The sequence below is a fragment of the Cygnus atratus genome, chromosome 2, assembly GCF_013377495.2.
Source record: "Cygnus atratus isolate AKBS03 ecotype Queensland, Australia chromosome 2, CAtr_DNAZoo_HiC_assembly, whole genome shotgun sequence".
NCBI classification, from domain to species: domain Eukaryota; kingdom Metazoa; phylum Chordata; class Aves; order Anseriformes; family Anatidae; genus Cygnus; species Cygnus atratus.
The window spans coordinates 3,242,886-3,255,156 of NC_066363.1; the positions used below are offsets into that span (position 1 = coordinate 3,242,886).

Sequence of the window (12,271 nt, forward strand, 5' to 3'; positions counted from 1 at the left end):
TCTGGGAAGAGCTGGGCTGTAGCTGGCTCGGCAGCAGCACCTCGTGACGTGAGGAATGTGGAAGCAAACCTCGAATGACAGCACACGCTGAGAGCACAGTGAAAAGGAAAACAAACAGGGGTTCAAGGGAGATTAAAGGCAGAGGAGGAAAATCCCAAACAATAGCACAGTCACAATGGATTATGCTTGGAAAAATGAAAAACTAATACAGAAGGAAAGGAGAGGGGAGGATGGGGTTGGCCAGCCCCTGACATCTGTGAGCAAAGGAACATTTCTGAGGTATGACCCTGCTCAAAGATCAATGCTCATCCTTTGATCCTGTCACAGATGAGCAGCCCAGACGAGTTTATGATCTGAGCTCTGAAAACAGCAAGTGATTACTCCTCTGCTATATTGGTACTGCCTGGGATGCTGCTGGAACCTCACCAGTACTAGAGGGCTTCGTACCAGTATCGCTCCCTCCCTCTTCCCATTTACGTAGGTAACCGTCATGGCACAAAGCACTTTTATAAGCACATCCATTCCAGAGCAAGTGGTTATGTGGCTTTAAATACACCGAGAAGAGTGGCTAACATCCTTGCATAGATTTAATTAGTTTGTTAATTAAATCTGTGCCATCTCTGAGTGTCAGAGAGCCCAGAGGGTCCATAATAATGGAGATAAAATAAAAGACTTATGTAGAAGTTTCAGCATAGGTATAAACACTTACAGTTACTCTGCTCACCTATGCCTGTCAAAATTAATTTGCTTCCTCGTGAGCTCTGTGGGAAGAGCTGGACCTGGACCAGCCACTTGAGGCCCCGTGAGGCTTCCTTGACATCCAAGGATGTGCAAGCAGGACACAGGACCTGATGGAGTCCTCAGCTTTCCTGGAGCATCAGCTGAGGGCCGGGCAGGCTCTAGGCCTCAGCATGGGGGTGTTGAATCTCAGTAGCCCTTATCAGGAGACCCCTAACTTGCAAGGAGATACCTGGGTTTAGATGCCTTAGTCTGTGAGTTGAAGCCCACTGTTGGGGTCTCTATATTTTGGATCTGCCTCAGACATTCTCTCCACCACCAAAATGTGGAAAAGGTGGATTTATTAGTGGTGAGGTGTCCAGAGACTGTGCTGGTGGGGCCTACACTCATACTGCAGGCACCACAGGGACATTCCTCCCCCAGACTCCTGGGGTCTCCTCCTTTGGTGAGACTTTTTTAGTAACTTCCCACATAGGTCTCATACCCCATACACGGGTGTAAATAAATAACTCACCTTCATCCCCCACCCCCTTCCAGCCTCGAAAAGTGACTCCAGACGAGAATAAAGGACAAACCTGTGCAGAAAAGCAGCCCTGGGGATGAGCTCTTTGGCCTCATGGGTGCCACAAAGCCCACACAAGACGCTCCCTTCTTGCATCTTTCCAGCGTTGACTTCACAGTCTATTCTTAGCACAGCAAAAGGTTTCGGAGCAGTCATTCAGTGGTGTTAGGAGAAGGTCCCAGCCCTGCCATTCATGACCCAGCAGGCAGATTAGGGGGGTTGATTCATCTGGAGGATGTTTCCCCAAGCGTGGCGGCCGTGCTGTGGGGTCGCACGCGTCTTCCGTCATGGGACGGCGGCAGAAGCTCGCGTCCCCCCCGCGGTGACTCATGGGCTGCCAGGCCGCTCCTGAAGCATCGGGGCTGGAAGTACAGCTGTTCCCCCCCGTCCCCTCCCTTCCCCCTTGTCCAATGTGTCATATTAGAGGGTGATCGGCTTACACATGCTCCAATATGGATTCCTAAGCTTTGTAGCGCTGCGGCTATATATAAAGCCCTGCGCTGGAAGCTGAAGTACACAGACAGCTGCGATAGCAGCGAGCCTTTCACATTCCCTGTGCGCTGACAGGCTGGAAGCAAGGGAGCCCCACGAGCCCTGCTTTGAGTAAGTTTCTTTACCAGGGGCACACAGACAGATATATTCATAAATACAGAGTTAGGTTTGGTGAAAGCCTCGGGGAAAAAAAGAGCTTTTACTCTGCACTATGGGTTTACCTTTCGATCAAGTGGAAGAACTGCGTCTCTACCAGCAAACTCTCCTCCAGGATGGACTCAAGGACATGTTGGACCACAATAAGTTTCTGGACTGTGTCTTAAAAGTCAAGGGGAAGGAGTTTCCCTGCCATCGGCTGGTGCTGGCAGCTTGCAGCCCATATTTCCGGGCAATGTTCCTCTCAGACATGGAAGAGAGCAAGAAGAAGGAGGTCAGCTTGGAAGATGTTGATCCAGATGTCATGGGCAAGATCCTCCATTATATCTACACCTCTGAGCTGGAGATCACAGAGCAGAATGTGCAGGACATCTTCTCCGTGGCCAACATGTTCCAGATCCCCTCCATCTTCACCGTCTGCGTGTCCTTCTTGCAGAAGCGGCTTTGCCTCAGCAACTGCTTGGCTATCTTCAGGCTGGGTTTGATGCTGGATTGTGCCCGGCTGGCTGTGGCAGCTCGGGATTTCATCTGCGATCGCTTTGCGCTGGTCTCCCGCGATGAGGAGTTCTACCAGCTCTCACCCGACGAGCTCATTGCCATCATCTCCAGTGACTCCCTCAACATCGAGAAAGAGGAGACTGTCTTCGAAGTGGTGATGAAGTGGGTGGGGACCAAGGACCGAGAGAGCCGGCAGAAGGCCCTGCCTGTCATCTTTGAAAGCATCCGCTTCCGCCTCATGTCCAAGGACTACATCAAGGACCACGTGGAGAAGCATGCCGTGGTGAAGTCCAGCCCAGAACTGCTCAAGAAACTGCAGATGGTGAAGGATGCCCAGCAAGGCAAATTCACTGTGGTGAAGAAGAAGAAAGTGAAGAAAAGCAGTGAAAAGCAGGCAAAAGATAATGTTGTCAATGGAGCAGTAGAGGAGGAGGAAGATGCAGAGGAGGATGCCCTTCCAGGGATCCTAAACGACACGATGCGCTTTGGCATGTTCCTCCAGGACCTCATTTTCATGGTCAGTGACAGTGGAGCAGTGGCCTATGACCCCACTGCCAATGAGTGCTATTTTGCCTCCCTGTCTGCTCAAATCCCCAAGAACCACGTCAGTCTGGTGACCAAAGAGAATCAGATCTTCATTGTCGGAGGACTGTACTACAACGAGGACAGCAAAGAGGATCCCATGAGCTCCTACTTCCTGCAGGTACCAGCTTTATTTCTTTTTTGTTTCTTTGGCCACTTAAGAGCACCACCAGATGCCAGTAATATCCATTGTCATGTGATGCTAAACTGAAGGTTGTAAATGAAGGTGAGACATCTAAGTTGCTTTACTATAGATTCTTATCATTATATTTTAGTGGAGATCTCACTGACAGGGGGTTCTGGTCATTGAGGAAGGAGGGAATGTGATAGGAATAAGCCTTCCTGATCCAAATCCTGAACAGGGCGTCACTTTGAACAACGCATATGGTCCAGCCCTGCTGCCATAAGGCACGCTAACTGGAAGGTTAGTGGGATCAGGGCTGGATTCAGCTTTGTTCAGCTTCATGTTTCTGGGTATGAACCCCCAGCAAAACAGGAGAGACTCTGCCAGATGCCAACACAGGGAACAGCAACAGCTACGGCCACAGAGAGAACACTCCAAGGATGTGGGGTACGTCCCTACCTGCCAATATCTGTCCCTTTTCAAATGCTTCTCTTGTCCCTGGGTGTGTTCTAGTTTCAGCTCAGTCTGCCTTGGCCGTTTCCATTCTGTGCAGAGGAAGGCACAGTGTGATGCCTCTTTGGGATTTCCCACAAGACAAGTAGCTGCTCTAACTGAGCAAGAACCAAAGCTGCGATCAGACTCAGCTGGGAGCGGTCTGAGGCCCAGGCTGGGCTGTAAGCCATGAGCACCTTCCCCGCAGGGAGCTAACACAAGGCCCCTACCCTTCCTGCTGACCCTGTATGAATCCAGTAAATCCTATATCCTTCCCTTATACCCAGAAATCCTTTTGTATTTCTCCCATGGCTCACATCTGTTTTCGGAGGAAGCAGTAAAGCATCGAAAGGATAAAGCAAGGGGAGGTCCCACGCTGAGACACGCAATTTGGTCCTTTCCCTGAGTCGTTGCATGGGTAGGGCTGTGCACCCACACCATGTGTCCTCACCTGGAAAGGGGCAGCGTTTGGAGCCTATGCAGCCTGTGAAATGAGGAGTCAGTGGGAAGAAACCACGAAAGTGGCCCAGGAAAGTAGGATGGAGGGGAAAGGCAGTGGGAGTGTTGAGGGAAATGGCTCTTTGTGCTGAGCAGGAGCTTTGACCACAGCAGATGTGGGCAGCTCCATCAGTTAGCAGCACAGAGCAGGCAAACAAGCTATGTCCAAAGATCAATACCCCACCTGTTTTGTTGCTGATCAAGCAAGGTTGTATTACCGTGACTGTGGCAAGCAGGTCAAGGAAAGTGATTTTTCCTTTAATCAGGCACTTGTGAGCCCACATCTGGGTGCTGAGTCCAGGCTGGGCCCCCCCACTACAAGAAAGACATTGAGGTACTGGTGTGGGTCCAGGAGAGGCCACCAAGATGGTTAGGGCTGGAGACGAGAAGGATATGGGTCTGGTCAGCCTGGAGAAGAGGAGGGGAAGATGTCATTGATGTCTGCAGCTCCCTAATGGGGCACCTCATGGCCATTTTTAGCTGCTTTCCCCTCAAAAAGCGGACAGAGGTGCCTTCACAGCCTGCTGTGACACTCCTGCATGGGAAGAGCAGACATGTCCCAGGGCTGGAAGGTGCTGCCAGTCCGTGGAGGTGTGATTTGTTTCCATCAGTGCCCTTACGTAGGTCACAGTTTGTATAGGAATACAATGTTCTTCTGAGCCTTTTTCAGCTGAAATTTCACACAGATGTAGGCAGGCAGCTGTGTGACAAGCCCTTGAACCACGGTGTCAGTGCAGCAGCATCTTGCACCTTCTGACTCTGTTTCTATCCTCTCTGTTTTCGTGTTCCTCCTGCTGAGAGTTAGGTCAGGGATAGTTTAGACTTAAGGACAAGAACCAATGTATATAAATGCTGATAAATCCCAGAGGCCTTGCACATTTTGGCAGGAACAAAATGATTCCGTTGACATTCCAGATGGAAAAGGGTATCCTTTATTTGTCACTTCTAAGATTTATGCCTTGAAAACAATGCTGAAGCCATCGAGAAGCAGGAACTCTTCTGGTGACTGGGCTGCTTGGGTCTGCGCTATAAATAACAAATATGTGGGCCACAGCTTACAAAGAGACAACAGCCACAGGCCCCCAGCTGAGGCTGAGTTTTGGAGGCAGCCCAGCAAGCTGGAGCTCCTTGGCCCGAGCCCCCAGCAAACGATGCTTCGGGCAGTGCTTCAGCCCAGCTTCCTCATGCAGAGTCCCCCCAGACAGGCTGCTAGAGGTCACCCCAGGCTTAACACACGATGTCCCCCCTCTGCTGCCAAGATATGTTAAAAATATTGCCCCAGTTTGCAGGTCCCACCATGTCCAAAGAGCTCCCAGCCCCGTGCTGTCTCATAATCTTTCACGTCTTTTTTTTCCCGGTGGGAAGTGGGGTAATGCCTTGGTCCATAGATGTCCAAGGACTTTGCCGTTTGATCTACTGGCACTGTATGGATTAATCTCCGTGGCTGTGGGGTGGGATGGACACACCGTGGTCAGCATCAAGAGCTCTGGTTTTTGCAGCACCATCTCAGCTTCATCAGGCCGTGTAGATGTTGGGTAGACGGGTATCGTGTAAATACCGTTTGTTCTGGCAGACACACACACGTTTCATCTCTCACACCAAGGTGGTAGAGGACATCAGTATCTTGAGAAGCAGAGGAGGAACACGGTAACTGAGCTTTGCCAAAAAGAGGGAGAGTTGGTGGGAGCAGAAGGCATTTTACTCTTTGCTTGCTCAAGACAGTGACCCGTGTAGCCAGCATTGCTGACACCACACTCTTACCTGGCAGAGACAGAAAATACAAGATGAAATACTGCGGCATGTGCTATTTCTGGAGAGGTTCGGGCAAAAATTCCTAAGACTGAAGTGTTTCAGCTCCTCCAGTCCCAGGAACTATTTTTTTCATAGGTCCAACGTGAGACTCTCCTGTCCAAGGACAGGAGAGCACAAGGACAAGAACAACCAAACTTGTTCCAAGCCAAGGCTTTGGTGTACGGAGCAGAAAACGTTCCTGCTCATGCATCTCTGCTCTTACGCCTTGTCATAAAACACGTCTGGTGATGTATGACTTGGATTTGCACTGAGATTCCCCATCCTGCACCAGATGCAGCAGCAGGGGCAAGGCATGGGCAGAAAGTGCCTGCTGGGGTGATGAGCAGCACATGGGAACAGCCCTGCTCTTAGCCTCTGGCTCTTCATTAAGCCAAGATGCCGGGAGAGCACACACTAACGAGCATGTGTTTCCTTTCAGTACGACCATCTGGACGCAGACTGGCTGGGCATGCCCCCCCTGCCCTCCCCTCGCTGCCTCTTTGGCCTGGGAGAGGCAGAAAACTCCATTTTTGTGGTCGGAGGGAAAGAACTGAAGGAGGGAGAGAAGACCTTGGATTCGGTCCTGTGCTACGACCGGCTGTAAGTGTCCACGTGTGAGCGAGGGGCAGGAGGTGGCTGGCAGGAGAAGGTGAGGCAGCTGCCGTGCAAAATGACTCCGGTTCTCCAGGGACCAGGTTTAGAGACAGGGCTTGAACTCTGCACCTAGATGCTGGGACCACGGGGAGCGATTTGAGATGAACCTTGGGGCTCCGAGCTGTCTCTCTCCAGCTGCTTCATTTATTGTAATTGAATCTCCCAGGGTGGGAGCCATAACTGGGATATTAAATTATCAAGGACTGAACTTAGCAGATGCTCACGTGGGACCTGCACGGAGGAGCAAGGGGAGATTTTTCCTTCTGCTCTTGCCCATTGGTTCGAGTTTTGGTGACCTTCGCTGTGGTCTCACAGGGAGTGGTTTTTGTACAGGAAAGCTTGTTTTGAAACTATTCAGATGTGGCACTGAATGGCCCACCCTGATTGATATCAGGCTGAATATATGATTATTTTTGCACAATGGGCTCTGAACCATGTTATGTCATGAGCTATATTAAAACTGACCATCCTGTTCTGCTCGCAGGAGGCAGAAATATCCAAAGAGTGCTCCTCTCTGCCCTAAAGAGGCACAGTGGTAGTTGTTAACAAGCCTTTGGTCAGCTTATATTTAGATTTGTGTGCTCCAAAATCTGTTTTATAGGCAGAGATTTGAAACCAGTTTCATTTCCCCAGAGTAGGGTATTTATTGCCCCTCTGGGACATATTGCGTGTCCTCCTGCTACTTGCCCAGGGGTGGCTTAAATATTGGCTGGAAGCTGGCAGAGAGATGATCAACACCTCTCCTATTTCTGGTGTTATTTAGGTAAAAAATTCAACGCTAACAAACCTGGAGAGGACAAATTGCTGGTCTATGGGAGCAACAGTTTGCCCAGAGTTATTGGGCAATTAGAAAGCACTCAGAGCCCAGGCATCTCCATTCTTAGGTAAAATAAAGTGCAAGTCTTGGGGGGTACACCCTACATGGATGAAAATTGAGGATGACTCTAAGCAACGCGGACATCAACAGCCACATCTTGAGAAATTGGTCAGCCCTATTTGTGCCTGTATACCTGCCCCCTGAACGTAGCCGTCTAATTGATGATGAGCCTTCCCTTGGGTCCAGATCACCACAAATGTCCCCAAATTTTAGTTGTTTCCATTTGGGGCTACTGCTACCCAATGTAAACAATAAGGATGTAAAAATAAAGACCGCAGGTGTGCTAAAGCCCCGCCTGTGGACAGAGCTGGAGGGTCTGCCATGGAAAAGCAGTGGGTATCCTAGCAGAGGCACCGCTTTGGGGTTTCCAAGTCTTATAGCTACGTCCTCAGCTCAGCTGCCCTGGGTCTAGCTCAGAGGCTTCAGCACAACCCCGTACTCCAAAATGCGGATGTAACCACCTTGGTGGCTGCTGGCAAACCAAGCACTTTAAAATCAAAGGTCATGGCAAAAAAAAAAAAAAAAAGGAGAAATTTGTCCTCAGAATACTGCACCCCCAAGTCTCATTGGTTTTCATTTTTTACATAATGCTGGAATCTCTGTCGCATCTGTATTTGGCTGGTAATGCTTGTAAATGATGTGAGGCCCTAGGAGAAGGCACTGTTTATGCACAAAGCCCAAAAGTAGAGGATGCTGCAGAAAAGGATGAGCATTAGCATAAGCATCTGGCATGTTTTATGTTTTATCTTCCTTTTTTTTTTTTTTTAAATGACAAAATTTACTGGTTCAGCATTACCTCATTGGAAAACTCATATTTTTAAGATACTCTGTTTTCCATTTGTCAGGATCTGCACTCACCTTCAGGTCTGGAGGGTGCCCTGTGCTCTGGGCCTCACCCAGCAAGCTACAAATCCTCTTGCCTCCCATCTTTCCCTGATCCAGGTCCTTCAAGTGGGGTGAAGCCGATTCCCTCCCCTACGCGGTTTATGGCCACGCGGTGGTGTCGCACAAGGACCTCGTCTACATCATTGGCGGCAAAGGAAGTGACAAGTAAGTCAAAAACCGAGAGAAACCAAGGAGTCAGCCCCCGAACTAGAGGGAGGGCAGAGCATGAGTCGGTACCTCCCCAGCCTGGAGGTTGGATGGCATGCAAGACATAGAGCCACTTCCCTCTGAGCTCGTCTGTGTTGCTGTTGCCCTTCCCAAGCCCTTAGGAGCCCTACAGGGCACAGTGAACATCATGGGAGTTCCATCTCTGACCTGCCGTGGAGAAGCATGATCCTAGTAGCTAAACCCAAGTGGATGCTTGCAACGAGGGTGAAAAAACCTCTTCAAACCTCACCCCTATTCTGCCCTCCTGCAGAAACTGCCGCTCTCGGGGAGCGTTGCAGGGATTGCTTCGCAAGGCAGAAGCGTGAGTGTTTGCAGAGCAAACATGCCATAACCCAGCAAAGAGGTTCTGCTCTGAAAGGATTACGGTCTGATGTGGGCGTGCATACATCCACACACATCACACTGCTGTCCTGGGTAACGGAGACCTTAATGATGATATTTTGCTGGGTCATGTTGAGACAGCAGCACTGAAACACCGTCTGAAGGCTGCTTGCAAGGTCCTGAGAGGAATTTAGGTGCACAGGGCCTTTACCCAGCTGTGTGAACACGATGCTGAGCTTCTAGGATTCCTTTCCCAAAGCAGCCATGCCATGTTATACACACACCTAATGTCTCTGGGCATGGTCATGCCTGAGTGCACACCCAAGCAAATCCCCTAAAGCTGATGCAGAGGGTACCAAAATCCCTCCAAGAGACCCACATTCCTCCCAACAGCCATCCCCAAACTCCTGTGGTGCCAAGCTGCCCCTGGGCAGGCAAGCGAGCCTCCTCTCCTCTCTCCTCTTTCTCTAGGAAGTGCCTGAAGAAGATGTGTGTCTACAACCCCAACAAGTTCGAGTGGAAGGAGCTGGCTCCCATGAAAACTGCCCGCTCGCTGTTTGGAGCCACGGTGCACAAAGACAAAATCTACGTGGCGGCTGGTGTGACCGACTCTGGCTTGACCAACTCGGTGGAAGTGTACGACATTGCCACCAACAAGTATGTACCTGAGCACACCTTCAGGGCCTAGCTACCAGCTGTAGGTGTACATTAAGCAGCTTCCAACCCTTCAGGAGGAGCTTGTTTGCAACTCCTGATACCAGTTTCTCCCAGTCTGTATTTCTCAGACCACTGGGAATCAATGAGACCACTGTGGTTGGGCTGTGGATCCCACCAGGCTTGCACTCAAAGTGGTTTCACCACCTGGTCAAGCCCTTAGGTGCTTTGCAGGGCTGTAGCTTCGTCTTATCATCTTCACCCTATGCAAGAGGCGTGTTCCCTGGCTTGGGGTGGGCCTTGTGGCTGCATCCAGCCCCTGGAACCTGCTGGTCCACGCTGGGTGAGCACCACAGCTCAGCTACTCACAGAAAAATGAAGTTGAGCTGCGATGATGGAAACATCTCTAGTACCAGGCAGTGTATGATCCCATCCCATGTAAACCTACACAAGTTAATCTGCCGCTAGTTAATTCTGCTGCTGATGATGACGGGGAGAGGCAGGGTGCCCTAACGTGTCCCCTCTCTCGACATGGCAGGTGGGACACCTTCACCGAGTTCCCACAGGAGCGCAGCTCCGTCAGCCTGGTGAGCCTGGCTGGGGTGCTCTACCTGCTCGGGGGCTTCGCCACGGTGGAGACTGAGTCGGGAGAGCTGGTGCCAACGGAGCTGAACGATGTTTGGAGGTGATGACCTTCCCTGGGGCTCTCCGTGGTGGCATGGGAGGTGGGGGGACGTTACTCAGCGAAAACCACCAAGGGAACAGATAGTTTCTATCTTTCCTGATGCCTTCAGCATGTTGTTGTTGCCTCAGCACGAGGCTGAAGGCTCAGCATGGGGGCTCTGGGTGAGATGTTTGGCCTGTGCTGTGCTGGAGGGCACGTTAGGCAATTCAGTGATTTCTCCCAGCCTCGTACAGCAACATACCAGGGAAAATCTGCTCCTTCAGCTTTTTCCTGAACTGACATTTTGTTTGGAGCTGGTTCCAGACCTCCCCTTTGGCTCAAAGCCGTGTTTGTGCAATGAGCGCTCTCCCCGGGAAGAGCCAGTGCTCAGGATGGAAATGAGATTGTCTTACGTGGGAGCAGAGGAGCGGTCAGAAAACGCTTTCTGACAGCTGCTAATGCGGGGTTAGCTCCTGTCGTTTGGCTCTGTGGCTCTAGAGCACCCTCAGCAGGCATCTGGCCTTCACCAGAGATGTTCAATCTTGACATCAAGCCATTTCCAGTGGAAATGGTGTCTCCTGCGAGACCATGAGCTGATATCTGCACATTCTAGCCTGTTGAACCAAAGCATACCAGGGCTGAAAGTCCCCATGTTACCCCCCAGTGGCCAAATATCCTCTGTGGGACACCACACCACACACCAGGCCACCCACCACTATGGAGAGCAGCTGAAGTGGGGAGGGAAGATGCTTTCCTCACCGCAACTCTCCCTCTGTCTCTCCCCAGATATGATGAAGAGCAGAAGAAGTGGGAAGGGGTCCTCCGGGAGATCCAGTACGCCTCTGGTGCCACCTTCCTTCCCGTGCGCCTCAACGTTTTGCGGCTAACGAAGATGTAGTGGGGCAGGATTTACTTCTTCCCCTGGGGCCTGGGACAAGGAGGGACGGGGGGAGGTGAGGCCATGCTTAGTAGCACAGAGACATGGCAGGGTTTCTTGAGATACTGTGTAGGACATTGCATCTGTGATTGGTACCATTTTACTTGGTCAAATGGGAAAGGGGGAAAATTATCTTGAGGTATTATGGGAATTTCATGATGCTCACTAGATAACTACAGAAGGACCCTAGAACCTGCATGGAGCTGGGGTAGAGTAACAAACATGGAGCAATGAACTACTCCAGAACAAAACGATTATACTTCTGTTCCACTTCAGGTTTTGTCCAATCTTCTCAACCACTGTTGAACCTCCCCAACCAACAGTGGAGGCAGAAAGTGTGTCTGAAGGAACTAAGCTGATGTTTTCCCAGACAAAGGGGTCTCTAATATATTTCCTCACCTGAGGTGTGGTGCTAGAGCCCACCTTGGAGAGGAAAAGGAAGAGGCGAAGGCTAGTGGTGCAGGTCAGACCTTGAGGGGGACTTGGATGAGTTCCCAAGTGATGCAGGTTGTTGGGATGAGACAGTTAAAAGAAAAAAGTCATGTGAGCATGGGCAGCAGAAATTCGTAGGACATTGCAATGACAAGAAAAACGTTTTGGTTCTTCATCTCCATCCTGACTTTGGACTGAAGAGATGTAAAGAGCTAAAGACTGCAGAAGGGGAAGAGTTGTGCTAGGAGTAGGGGAGGGAAGGGAAGGGAAGAGAGACAGGCAGGGAGGGCCATGAGCACTCATCTCCATCCTTTTGGGCTCCTCACCTTCAATCACAGATCACAGTGTCCTGACCTACAGTTGGACAAGTGCTGTTTTTCAGGGAAAGGTTTTTTTTATTTATGCTGTCTTTCATTTTTATTGTTCTGAACTTTTTTTTTTTAACACTATTCTAATTTGCAAAATCCTTGGAGATCTCAGCTCTGTTTGGCTCAAAGAGAGCTTCCTACTGAGAAAAAAATGCATTGTGTTTTTTTTTTTTTTTTAAGTTATCATAATGATGTTTTGATAGAAACATGACTGTACTGGCAGCAGGACAGAGATCTGTTAGAGCAAAAATCTAATGATGTCCATGCTGCCTGATCAGTGGTTTATTTTAAAATAAATCTTTAAAATGTTTCAAAAGA

The 12,271-nt window shown here is 50.2% G+C and overlaps 1 protein-coding gene across 1 annotated transcript; it reads left to right on the plus strand.

The window, feature by feature from the left end:
* Positions 1-2,003: 2,003 nt before the first annotated feature.
* On the plus strand, positions 2,004-11,114 carry KLHL40 (kelch like family member 40). Its single transcript, XM_035554441.1, has 6 exons — positions 2,004-3,149; positions 6,373-6,533; positions 8,407-8,514; positions 9,370-9,555; positions 10,091-10,237; positions 11,003-11,114. The coding sequence occupies exons 1-6, from the start codon at positions 2,004-2,006 to the stop codon at positions 11,112-11,114; spliced, it is 1,860 nt and encodes a 619-aa protein (XP_035410334.1).
* The last annotated feature ends 1,157 nt before the right edge of the window (positions 11,115-12,271 follow it).

What these genes read in the sequence shown, in the direction of transcription:
- KLHL40 (XM_035554441.1), top strand. Translation starts at nt 2,004, where the DNA reads ATGGGTTTACCTTTCGATCAAGTGGAAGAACTGCGTCTCTACCAGCAA. An exon ending in GGCGGCAAAGGAAGTGACAA is followed by an intron (nt 8,515 to 9,369) that starts GTAAGTCAAAAA and finishes CTCTTTCTCTAG; the next exon opens with GAAGTGCCTGAAGAAGATGT. An exon ending in GAGCTGAACGATGTTTGGAG is followed by an intron (nt 10,238 to 11,002) that starts GTGATGACCTTC and finishes GTCTCTCCCCAG; the next exon opens with ATATGATGAAGAGCAGAAGA.